General features: G+C 39.4%; 1 protein-coding gene across 2 annotated transcripts in view; it reads left to right on the top strand.

Moving 5' to 3' along the window:
* The window catches only part of NTNG1 (netrin G1), a 301,700-nt gene that overhangs the window by 221,558 nt on the left and 66,838 nt on the right, over nucleotides 1-13,304 (top strand). For both annotated transcript variants that reach the window (XM_011368155.1, XM_011368146.1), the window contains exon 5: nucleotides 9,109-9,135. In XM_011368155.1, the coding sequence (XP_011366457.1) occupies nucleotides 9,109-9,135 (27 nt within the window). The remainder of the gene's footprint in view (nucleotides 1-9,108; nucleotides 9,136-13,304) is intronic.

The following is a 13,304-nucleotide window of genomic DNA, read 5'->3' as shown; positions in this document are numbered from 1 at the left end:
ATAATGTGTGGATAATAGCAGTTCTTACTTCATAGTGATTTTGAGAGAATTGAATAAGTGAATGCATGTAAAAGTATTTAGCATAACACTCATCACAAAATAAGCACTCAGAAATAACTTTATTTTTTGGATTCTTTTCACAAGGCAGACTTGTCCCTTATCAGACAATTTTAATTATTATAAAACTTATTCCTAAATATCACATTGAGTGTCTCCTAATGTTCAACGATTTTTTTCTTTTTAAGTAGTAAAAGGACCATATTGACCCCATTTTGTTTTTCTCCAGGTTAATATCATTACCTCCATTTTTCATGTAATATTTTCATGTCTCTTACCCGGTTGCTGGCCCTGGAAATTCTCTGATTTTTTAGTGTGGGAATTTAAGCCAAGCACAGAACTTCTGGCACTGTTATGACTCTTACTTCATATTGGCTTTTTTACACACATGCGTGTGCATGCACATGCACACGTGCGCGCACGCACACACACACACACACACACACACACACACACACACACAAACTCTGTTCAGCGAATTAGCAGTCAATTATTTAAGAGGGACACTTAGGCTGTGCCATATCCTAATGCAAGAACACAAAACCTAAGAAGGAAAAGACGAGCACTGCAATCTCTGATCCCTCGACATCAACTCTTTAGTGACCTAGAAATGCCACCTCGACAGGAGAATCTCTGGATTCAGCAGAGTCTTGAGCAGCCAGGATGAGTTTTGAAGAGGAAAGTCAGTTCCTGCCTACTCTTCGCAAAAGAACTAAGAGGCTTTCATTAACCCAGGAAATGATAAGATCTCCTTTCAAAGACACTCAGCCCATCACTCAGAGGCATCCTAAAGTGGGAACTTACCAGGAATCTTGTGGCTTTGGAAGTCCTGATTTTTGGAGCAACTCCAGGACCACTTTTGTATAGAGCGTGTAGAGCCAGGAGAGTACACAGCCCCCACACTCTAAAATACAGCCACCCCAGTCCGTGAGATAAGCACATCTCCCTATGCTTTTCACTACAGTAGTCTTGGCAGAGCAGAAGCAATAACTCTTGCAATGATTTTTTTTACTTATCGTGCTTTTTGTTCAAGACTCAGTGTGTTTTCTTGGTCTTTTAAAGTTTAACGTTATATATATCAAAATCTTTATTCCCCTACAAAAATATGTAGAAATGATGTTTTATCTGTAAAACATCTTTCTTCTTCTCCCTCTTGATCTTCATTCTATTTTTCATAGAATTCTATTTTGAATATCCTTTGAATTTTCTTTCTGTCTCCCAAGTAGGTCCAACTCTGCCCAGCTTCACGTTTAATCATGATTCTTTTGACTCTCATTGTTCAGCTCATGAATAAAAGTATTAAGTAGCACCTCTTTGAATTCTGGTTCCTGTGGAATAACACAAAATAGTTTTCTACATATAGATTATGAAAACTTAATAATCAACTTTTAGGAACTATAAGTCCAGGAAAGATAACATAATATTACCTATATTGCTGTTTCCCAAACTGTATTCTATGACCCTTGAAAGAGTTCCATGACCAAATAAGTTTGGAAAATGCTATATATTATACTGATTCTTAGATAGTCACATTACCTTATTTTTAAAAATTTGAGGATCCTGTGGTAAGGTAACCTGTTTTACCCAGTGTTTTCCAAACTTAATTATTCATGGAACACTTAATAACTTTCTATAAAACGCTCTGGGGGATATGCTGCTCTAAATAATTTCTTCGGCCTAGTGACAGAAATGTCGTGGAGACAGACAGAAAGCCCAGTTAGTTCAACTCGTCAATCTTTTACTTTCCTTTTATCTCCATGATCTAATATTCTTCAGAGAAACAAAATTAAATTGGTCTGACATCGACATTATTTGTTTGCTCAGAAATCCACACTGAATTGTTAAACAATATCTAGGGCTCCTCTGAGTGACGGCAAGTAATTTGATGATTGTTCTATTATTTTCTCGGGTATTAAATTTGCATTGATCAATTTATATTTTCCCAGGTGAATATGTGTGTGTCATCATCCAGACAATTTCCTAAGTGTTCTACATGCATTAGTTCATTCTTAACTCACGACAATCTTGTAAGGTAGCTACTATTTCCATTTTACAGTCATCTGATGACTGAGGGAAAGAAACCGTTCAGGTCTACAGAGCTACTCAAGGTAAGAGGGAGGATTTGAACCCAGGTGTTTCTTAAGTCCAAGGACTGATCATTGCACTGTATTGCTTCTCAGGTTCAAGTTCAGTGACTCCCTTTGTCCTCCACCGGGCTGTGGGCTCCAATTTGACACCTTTTTGAACAAGTCAGCTTTCTCTAAAGCTGCTCTCTGCTACTTCTCTTCCTAGATCTCTACTTATCGTTTCTTTGTCTTCGAAGACTCTCCTTCCCTTGCTTTAAATTTTCTGGCTCCCCACTTCTACCTCTTCTCAGTCTGCAGTTTTTCCCCTGGCATTCCAATGTATTCCTGTGTTTTTTAGTTCTTAGTATTAGTGCTTTAAGAGTAATCAACTGATTAAAGCCTGAATCTTTCTAGTGAATCCAGATCCATTTTTTCCAGCTGTCTATGAAGATCTCAAAGTCAACATGCCAGATACTAAATTCATTCCTTTCCCCAAATCGCCTCTCTCTTCACTCTCTATTGAAACTCTGATAATTTTCAAGACTGCTCCTCAATGTTAACTCTTCGTTACAGCCCACCTAAGTCCTCCCATGCAAAATCGATTGCTCTTTTCTCTCTATATTCTTGCTCATGTATGTACGCTCACAATAGATCAACTATCTATAACCAAAATTCTAATAATAATAATGGCAGCTACTATTGATTAAGTGTTCCATAGGCTTTTATACTTTGTGAAGTGCTTTATATGCTTTCTTCCATTAAATCCTTACATCTCCCATGGGGTGTGTACTGTTTTTATCCTCTTGTAACAAACAAGGAGACACAGGCACATAAAGGTTAATAAATTGCCCCAAGGCCCCACAGTGAGTGCATGACAGCAAAATTTAAACTCAGGTCGATCTGACTTCAGGAGCTAAAAATATTAGCAATTTAAGAATGGGACCATATTTTATTCTTGGCCTTTATAAATGTTTATGGAATTAATTATTTGGTGAATGAATAAGTAAACTTAAATAATCCTGTAACATACACATGGGTACCTTGACCTCCCATTGAACTTCCTGTGTCGCCTGCAATACAGTTCAGCAGCTCTAACACAGGGGCCTTCAATCTCCTATAGGAAGAGACCAGCTGAGATCTTGGAGGAAATACCTCAGGAAAATATTCACTTTGTCTTTTCATGGGTGCTCAAGGACCATCCAGTCATCTAGAGATGACACATTGGCTGGCTGGTTTTCACAGGCCTCCCCAAGTGGCATTCATGGCCTCAGTGACTTAACCACTGCCAGTTTCTGACTACTAACCAACCTTTCAGGCTCAGAACCCTGATTCTGTCAGCCCAATAAGAGAAGACCTTTCTTTTAGAGCCTCATGTACATGGGCCAGTCTCTAGGCCCAATATATAAAACCAGAATCTCTAGTTATTCATGTACAAACACAAGGCCACAGTCTCCTACCTGGAGTGCATGGAACCGATACGATTTGGAAATCAAAAATTTTAGGATTTTAAAGGGTGATACAGTGCACACGTATTATATTACTATACCCACAGCAGCATATCAGTAGCACCACTTAATTCGAATCTCAGTTTCTTTCTCAACTGACACATGCTCTTGGGCAAGCTCTTTGTGTTTGAGTTTCCCCATCGGCAAAACAAACCTGAGTGTTGACCTCATAGGTCATCTTAAAACTTGAACTGATTAATACACGAAGGTGTTTAGAACAGCGGCAGGCACATAGTAAGCACACATTGAAGTTAGCTGCTATTTTCATCACTTCACTGAGATCTAGCACATGGATCTAACACAGCCTGATCAGAAAATTCTCCCTTTGGAGACAGCAACTATATATGGGGAGATAAATTGTGTACAAATGCCAGTTTATTCATCCACAATATGGAATAACTGTTATGGTGTTCAAAATGTTCAAGTCCTTATGACCAGTGTACTCTCTCTCCTGTAATTAATTCTCCTTGCAGAGCCAGAGAATAATCAGAAGGTTGCTTGGTAAACATGGGATCAGGAAATATTAATGGATAGATGGGTAATAACATCAGGCAGAAACATCCTGACACATGCATCCTACCCCAGGGTCAGCCTCCCCGACACCAGCAGAACAGTGAAAGTCTGAAAGTTTACAGGTTACCTCTTCCTCTTCTGGAGACAATGCTAGGCCAGCACTGCCGCCATATGCCTCAAGATGCCCCTCTTTCTAGGCTCCCACCTTCTGATTAGCCATTCTTCCATCCTTCTCATATGTCAATATGCTCATGTCACCTCCGTCAAGTCTGCCACGTGCTCTCAGCTCCAGAGGCCTTCTGTTGTTGTAAGACGATGGTAGCTATCTCTGATTGGATCATTTATATGATGATTTCACAGTCTAATTCTGTGAAGACGTCTTATTTCCTTCAGTTTCAAGTTCCTGGGAGATAACTCACTCTAGCTCCTATCAATAGCAGTTTGGACCAGGGACCAGGGCTGGAAGGACGTTGGAAGTAACTGCTCTAGAATACAACTGAGGCTGCAGAATGTTTTCTTGCTCATCATCTACGTCTTCTCCAACTGGGCTTTTTGGGGTTGGAGCTCCCAGTGTCTGATGGGCTTTGTTCAAACCATCAATCACAGCGGTGGTAATATTTCCTCTCAATTTGAAGCATGCCTAATCCTTGTCTCTCTGCTTCTCTCATGATGAGAAGCTGCTGAGCCTTCATTGATTCTCAGAAGTAGGTATGGCTTTTAGCCCTGCATTAACCTGCCTCAGAAGAGCAGGGTGTTTATTTTTGTGCTCTCCGTCACACTGACTTCCTGAAGCTGAACTATGTCCTCTTTTAGCCATTTACTTGGTGAGAAAGTTAGTAAAAATGAAAGAAGGAGGAGGAGGAGGAGGAGGAGGAAGAGGAGGTAACACATAACATAATTCTACTAGATTTTCAGCCTCTTAATTGCAGCAGAATTCCTTTAAAACAAACATTCAATAAATATGGGAGTGGGAACGGCTGGTTGCGGAGGAAGTAACTGCAAGTGCCCAAACTGAACACCTTCTCATCCTTTCGGCACTCTGAGCCCTTCGACTTACTCCACGTGTATGCGTAACTCTGATCGAAGTCGCATTTCTATTCTCGAAGAAGCGATAATACTAGACGCAAAGACCGCGTCTTGCGGAACCGTACCTGACGGCTCATGCGCACATGTGCTTTATTCCCTCACTGCAAGTTTAGCAGTGTCTCAGGAGACAGGCATCAGGAGCTACACGCTCCAGCGTTGACTACAAAGGGTTCAGCTTGGACAAGACCTTTGTACCTTTGATTTCCTCTTCTGTTAAATGAAAGGGCCAAATAAGATTATTTCTTATCTCTCCTTCAGCTCTCTCATTTTTTTATCACTCTTTCTGAATTAACTCATCGGGTATCTCCCTTCCTTTTCTTCCTTTTTATCTACCTGTCTTCTATCTATCTATCTTCATGTATTTTTGAGGTTGTTTCAGAGGTGCATTTAAGCTAATGAATTTTAGAATCCTTCACTAGACTCCTTATAAATCAAAAAAAAAAAAATCAATTTCTAATTTATCTAATTTTATATTGTGAAGTCGATACTCTTTTTCTCAAAGAGAACATCCAGATTTGTATAGCTTTAGGCCCCACAAAGTTTGTATTTGCCCCTGAGTGGCTTAGGAAAAACGACAAATGCAAATAAGAGTATTCAAATAGGGATTTAAAAGGAAGATGTGAAAAAAAGAACAGAAAGAAAGTAAGCCAAACATCATGTGAGTTTTACCAAGTCGAGCATCAAGTTGAGCTCTGTCTGAACCTCTGAGTTTTCTGGAAGGCAGGGTGGTGAGGGCTTCTGTATATCATGAACTCCTGCTATCAGAATGGAGGAAATGTTCAAAGAGAACAGAAATATTTAGTAATACTGAACTTGGAGAAATATCTCAATGCAACATTTTAGAGGAGATGAGATCATACTATGACCAAAAGCAATATTTTCACTATGATAGAAAGCTTCTTGGAAACAATCTATACATTTCTGTTCAAATATACATTGAGCAACTCTTCTTTATCAGACATCGTCCTGGCAGATACAAGAGATACAGAAAGGAACGAGACATGGCACTTGTCCCCTTGAAGTTCTCAGGCAAACACACAGTTATAAAAATAAGTTGTTAAATGGCTCATGGAGAGCTGTACAAAGAGGTGTGTGATCAGGAAGGAGAGTGGCTAACTCACTCACATCAGGGAGATGAAGAAGAAAGAGAAGAAATAAGTTCTGAGTTCAATTTTTAAGGTAAAAATATTCTTTACATAAGAGTGTCACTTCACAGGGAATGTTAAAAAAAAAAAAAAAAACTGCCAACATGGGTCTCGACAGTTTTTCTGAGCATAATCTGACTCTTATTTCATGATTTATGGGTACTGCCACTGCTGTAAGATGGGATCACATTCACTGATTCATCCCTCTCAGACCCCGAAGAAACCCATCTTTCACGAAATGCATTGTAGCCTCCCCATCTTATTTCCTTGAACATTTGAAAGATTTCTCATGACTTATTCATAGCCTTTTTAATGGATGGAATGGGTTTATTAAATTCTTTAGTAGTCCATAGAGAACCAAAAGCATGGTGTTTGGACATTCAATAAGCAACAGTAGGGGAGAAGTAACATTTGAAAATATACAAGTGGACACCCCTTGGCATTTAGCTATTTCCAACTTCAGGAATCTTTATTCCGGTGAGCATTTAAAAAATATTTTCTGAGCAGTTCCCATTTACAGCAATGGAATAGAAAGTGAATCACCTGGTAGCAGCTCAAAAAGTGATCAGCCACAAAATGAGGAAGAGCCTGAAATTCAAGCATCCAAGTGTGAGGTAATAGAAAACAGCTTCGTGAAGAAAAGAGGATCTCATAATGGCCTTGCTTGGCGAGGTCTGTCTAGCTGCAGTGAATGTTTGTCCCCTGCACTGGCGTCCCCAAAGGAATGGAAACATTTTTGCATCTTTCTAAAGTGTGCAGCTGCAGTGAGTACTTCATCAAACCGTATAGCGGGCTGGCTCTCCACTGCGGCTGGCCAAACACCCTGAGAACTTCACTTTGCATTATGCATGGCCCTCGAATGCCACGTACGTTTGAAAACACATGAAAAGTCTCTTCCTGCCATCCTAACTTCCATTCTCTTTGACGGATTACAAAAGGCAAGCAGTTTCTTGTGGTGGAGCAGGATTTTCAATCCTGGGGAAATTTGAAGCTTCTGCAATTGATACTAAAATTATGATGCTGCCATTGTGCCTCACTCAACAGGGGATTTGCAAAGGGAAGAAAAAGGATTCAGTACCAAGTCCCTGTCACGCTGCAGCAAAGACAGTCTACCAGAATGTTGGGTCAGGAATTCAGTAGTTCTGTGTGGAAATCGCATTTGACCTGAAACTCAGTTCACAGGACAGAGTTGAAACAGGGAAGTGGAAATTTAGGTTTCTAGTTTGGGTTGATCAGTGATCGGTAATTAAACTGAAGCACCATGGATGCTGCGTGTAAAATCGAGAGAGTTTGAATGTGTCTAATAACTGAAAGAAAAGTTTTCATTCCTTCTAAGGTTTTTAAAAAATCATGGTAAGCTTTAATTTCTCCTCCCCCACCTCCCCACCCCCACCTACCCCCTCTAAGAAATAGGAAAACAGCTCTTGGTTTTAAAGAATACAAATCTCTAAGTAATGTACAGTGACTAGTTAAAATAAGCAGAGGGCAGTTGTTCAAAGATAAACACTAAAATAGAAGTTTAATGATTTCTACATTTACCACCTGTTAGTACACTTCAGCCATGCGGAGGATAAGTCTGAACAGCTCATTAACAGCTATCATTTATTGACTATGTACCAAGTGTCAGACATTTTTATGGATTATCTTATTCAATCCTCACAGCAGCCCTATGCAGTAGATATTATTAGTGACTTTTCAGATGAGAAAATGGGTGTAGAGAGGCTGGGAACTTGCCCGAAACCACGCAGCTAGTCAGTTGCAAAGCGGGACTGTCACTCAATTCTGTCTGGTTTCTGTCCATCTCATGCTCTCATCCACACCACTACCAGAATTAAGTGGAGAAGATATAAATTTCTGACTTTTAATTAGCAATATCTATCATGATGTCCTAACTTGATGAACCAACTAAATCAATAATAGTAATCATAGCAAAGATGGATATAGCACATACTACCTGCCAAGCAATGCCAAGGTCACAACCCAGGCAGCCTGACTCCCGTGCCCCTGCTCTTGGCTAAGAGTTTTCATCTAAATACAGACTAAATTTGTGCCCACAGTTATGCCAAGTCCAGCCACATTCTGAAATGGTTCCACCACCTTAGCACCACTTATAAATTAAAGTGGAAGCTAAAAAAATCAATGAAGTCCGTGATCAATATGAACAACCTAATGTAGTCTTGAATTATTCTGCTCAATTAAGCTTCTATTACAGAGTTTAATCCACATATCTGACAAGAAAAAGAGGAATAAAAATGATGGTTATGTGAAATTAATCAAATAAAGTGCCAAATGACTTTCATTAGCTAACACACGCATTTCATAACACATTTAAAGAGATCTATTGCAATGTGTGGATATATTTGCACACATCCTCATTGTGTCTATTTGGTACTCTGTGCCCAGAACGTAAGCCTCATTTAATATCTGTTTTGAACCACGTACAAATGTTCATTAACCTTATAGGCAAACACAAAATGTTTGATCTCATGAAGCTGTATTGAGCCAGCTGTTGAAGGTAAGCATTAATTGCCTAACTCCAATGAGCTCAGGAGTTCTAGAATGAAAGCAAAATGGTTTTGATAGATAGATACGTATTCTGGGTTTTTTTCTGTGCTTATTTCCTAAAGATTTGAATGTTATCAAATGTTACCTTTCTGACATTTTTATATTGAGTTAAATTTGCCAGGTACTAATAAAGTTCTAACAGCTTTTCTTTATTGTTTTCTTTTTCTCTAGGTATCCCCAGTATTTCCAGTATTGGTAGTAAGTAAAAAAAAAAAAAAAAAAATCACGAAACCAAGTCTAGGCTAGCTTTGCTTTGTTGTTCAGCTCCTCAGATCTATTTTCCCAGTGTCCATTTCTGATATAAGAATTTTCTTAGTGAATTGAAGTGCGTTTGTTCTCTGCACAGATATGATAAGACCACAGATAAAATAGTTATCTATGTAGAAGTCTTTTGTGGACATGGCAGTGCCACAGCCTTCATGGCCACTTTGGATCAATGGAGGCCACCTTTACAGAGGTGCAATTACTTAGGTGACCTTAGTTCATTTAGCAAAAATATAAACAATTCTATTTACCCATACTTAACAACCAACAAATAAATTGCACTCTCTCCCTAGGACGGGATATGGATTTCTACCATAATTTAGAAAAGCAGAGAATAGATGCCAGTGAGTGCTTCAGGCATATTCATTAGAACCCAAAGAAAACGCCATGAAACCCGGGGGAAGGAATTTTATTAATGCATTAAACTCTAGTCTTTGTGATGGCCTGAAAGAAGCAGGTTGTAATCATTAGTCTTTCTGGAGGAATGAAGGGGGAAAAAAAAAAATCAGTCTGTCCATTTCTCCCTCCTGAAATACGGTGACCTATGTTTTTGTGTGACTATTCGGGTTTAAGTTTGCCAGAGAGAAGTGAGGAGTCAGGATACTAGAAGTTTCTGCAATCGTTTTTTTTAGTAGAAATATAAGCAATTGAAAAAGAAATGCCTCTTCAACCTTCTGTGTGTGGGACACTCATCCAGTACCATTGCAAAGAGCTTTCTCCTAGCCATTACGAGAGGATCAGACTGTAGCTTCCTCTTCACATATAAAACAATGACACGCCAACACAAGCCCAAAATGCTTGTTAAGGAAATGCCGCAGAACTTTGCAAAGCAGAATTTCACATATTTTTTTATACATTGCATTCTTTCTCTCTGATAGATAAAAAACCTTTGCCCAACTTCTAAATAACTGATTAGAAAGAAAGTACTGAGGAAGCCGAGACTTTACACTGTGAATAAGGTGAAGAATTTTCACTGTGGTCTCACCCCTCGCAGGCTTCATCGTATGAGCTGTGCCATGCAGGGTGATTGCAGGATAAGCGGCGGCCGCTGAAGCATCACAATACCCAACATCCACCTAAAAAGCAATACTCTGGTAATTTGGATAAAACAACTTCCCGCGTCTTATCAATGCACAGTCAGGTCTTCCAATTCATAAATCAACCCAGTTTACTTAAGCTGGTGAATAGGACTGGACACGGATTTGTTAAGTGCTAGATGTGTTAAATTCCATAAAATCAGCCACTTTGGAAATAAAAGTATTGTTCACATCCATTTAGCTATCAGCCTAATGCTCCAGCATTCTCTTTGTGATCTTGTTGAGAAGACATCAGTGCTACAGACTTGCAAACGAAAACCTTTGGCTCTAATAATCTAATTTTTCTGCTTTAGTATCTCCCTTGGTATTTGCCTAACTGTATATACACCCCGCAATGTGTTTCTTTCAGGCCTTGACAATCACATTTGCACATGCATTTTAAAGCAAAAGGGAAACAAATGGCAGGAAGCCGAGACAGATGATCGAGGCTTCTGTGGTGATCTGGCCTGTCAAAACTTTTCAGAAATGGACGAATGGGAAGTAGTTCTTTGGGGCCGGGGTGTGTTTCTGTTCTGAGTGTCAGTCGCGTGTTGCATGGAATCTCTGACTGTTCCGCTCACTTGCCATCTCATTCGGCCGCCTCCACCACATGCCCCATCTCTGAGCATCAGCAGATGTTGACCTTTTACACACTGAATCGGGAAATTCCAGTTTTGTTTTGCTTTGTATTATTCTGCAATCATCGGTGACCTGAAAGGATGCTTTGTTGTGCCTTTGGAAAATGTATTAACCTTCATTATCAGGAACCTAGGAAAATCAGGTCCTTAATACCTAACCAAAACCCTCTAACAAATAAAGCAGATAGGCTCGTACCCTGCCTTCGTTATGCCTCTGGCTGTTCTGCTTTGGAGTACAATGGCTGTTTCCTGAGATTTCTCCCGCAGACAAGATGTAAGAGCATGCAGAGGTCACCCAACATCACACACGACTAGCTTGCCTGTTGCCCGGTTTTAAGGTCAAGAGATTTATGATAAAGCCATCAGACATGATCGTATCTCTTAGGCTGCTTTAATGGCATTCAAACCTTTCTTCTTTGTGGGCTCATAAGGTGCTCATGTGCCCTGGTGGATTAAGTAATCTCCAAAAGGCAAGAGTTCATGCATAGATGACTCACTGCCCGTTCTAGAGGCACAGCAAGAGGTTTCCAAGGTGCCAGCCAGAGAAGAGGGAGCCGCTGGTCAAGGCTTTTCCCTTTAACCCGAAGAAGAAATCAGTGAGCACAGTTCCACCAAGTATATAGAAAGATGCCATTATAACAGATATAGCACTCATGAGGCTCCCATCATCAAAGCACATCTCCAGGAAAACGAATGATGTATATTATCGGCGTAAATTATTGCTGTATGTAACCATAAGTTCACATACGTATGCTATATACATGAAGACTGAGGGTTCTGGAGTCCTGATAGGTTTCAGTAGAGATCTCAAACTGTCCACGCCCGTATTAAGGTTCAAATGCGTGGACAGAGGGCTCATCCTTTCCGATCATCTGCCGAAAACAGTTTTGAAACAAATTTCCCATTAAGGTCATTTGTACCTACTGTTGTCTGTCTACTAGGAAAGAGATTTTCCAATCACTCCGAAGGTACTTGACTTAAAACTTGGTCATTCTGATGTGCTTTGGCCGTGGCTGAAAAAATACTGGTGATATTGTCAGCAATTAATGAATCCCAAAATAGATTGTAGCCATTGAGCCTTATGATCTGTTTTAACTTAACCTGATGTGATAGTAATTAATTCAGCTTCTTTTTTTTTTAATAAAATGTATCATGCACTAAGTCAACATTCACGATATTTTATCCAAATGAACATTTGTTGATGCTGATGATCCGAATTAATAGTTGGTTTGGTGTGGGTGTTTTTGTTCAAGCGATAAACTAATCATTACCTTCTATCATATATTATCTGATCCTTAGTGCTGAAAAACAAGTGATTTTACTAATTATGTTAAACAGTATATTATAAAGAACATAATTAGAACAACAAGAATTGGCCTAATGTGCAAATAGCTTTGTGTGGGTGATTAGCACTTTAAAAAGCAGGTGACAGATGAGTCAGGTGAAAGGTAGATCATCTCCAAAAATGAAAGATCACATCAGGAAACACCATTTCGAAAACTTGGAATTTTCTAATAAATCAAAGTATTTCTTAGAACAGTAACAAAAGAAGAGAGATGAAAACATTTTGTGAACCGGAGGATTCTTTATTTTCTTAAACTACTTTCAAATGTTTGCCATCATGGTAGGTAAAGCACAGAATATTGATGGAGGGGTTTGGTTGTGCCCTCCTCTCCAGCTTATTCAGTCTGAAACAACAGTTCACTTAAGGGACATACTCCATTTTCCTGTTTTCTTTTATAATGAGCGTTGCCTTCATCAGAGTTAAAAAATTCATCTCTAATTTGATTTAATTGGCAGAACCATTCAGGAAGGGAAGTGCTACCTGTAGGGATCCATCAGCCTGTTGAGAAAGCCCAGAGATGTTTTCATACTTGAGAACATTTGATGCCAGTGGGAGACCTTGTAAAAGTTGTTTTCCATCCAGCATCCAAATATTTTTTGTTCAGTACCGGTTTACTACAGAAACCTGGATCGTGAGGAAAATAACAAGGTTAATCATTTCTCCACCCAAGGGTTATTAGTCACGGTGTTCACGCTACCCAGAGGGCTGCAGTGTTTATTTTTTATTCCCCCCACCCCTTTGCTTTCTTACTTCTAAATCCCCCAAATAAAAGTTTCATTTGAATTGCCCTTTAACTAATTAGGTTTTATATAATGAGGGAAAAAATGATCAGGCTAGTGTAGCTATACAACAAATTGCAGGGTGAGCTACATTAATTTCGAACTGTTTGCTGATGTTCTAGAAGGAAAGCTAAGGTCCCAGGTGAAACGCCTTGGGGACTTTGTTCTATCGTGTACCCGGTATCCTCATCACAGATCCATTTCATACTTGTGTAACTAACATTTCACATTCATGAAAACTTTGTGGTTATCCTAAGATTGAATG

This window comes from Pteropus vampyrus, unplaced genomic scaffold, assembly GCF_000151845.1.
Source record: "Pteropus vampyrus isolate Shadow unplaced genomic scaffold, Pvam_2.0 Scaffold6, whole genome shotgun sequence".
Taxonomy (NCBI): domain Eukaryota; kingdom Metazoa; phylum Chordata; class Mammalia; order Chiroptera; family Pteropodidae; genus Pteropus; species Pteropus vampyrus.
The sequence above is the reverse complement of the archived record's forward strand: the minus strand, read 5'-3'. Positions and strand labels throughout refer to the sequence as shown.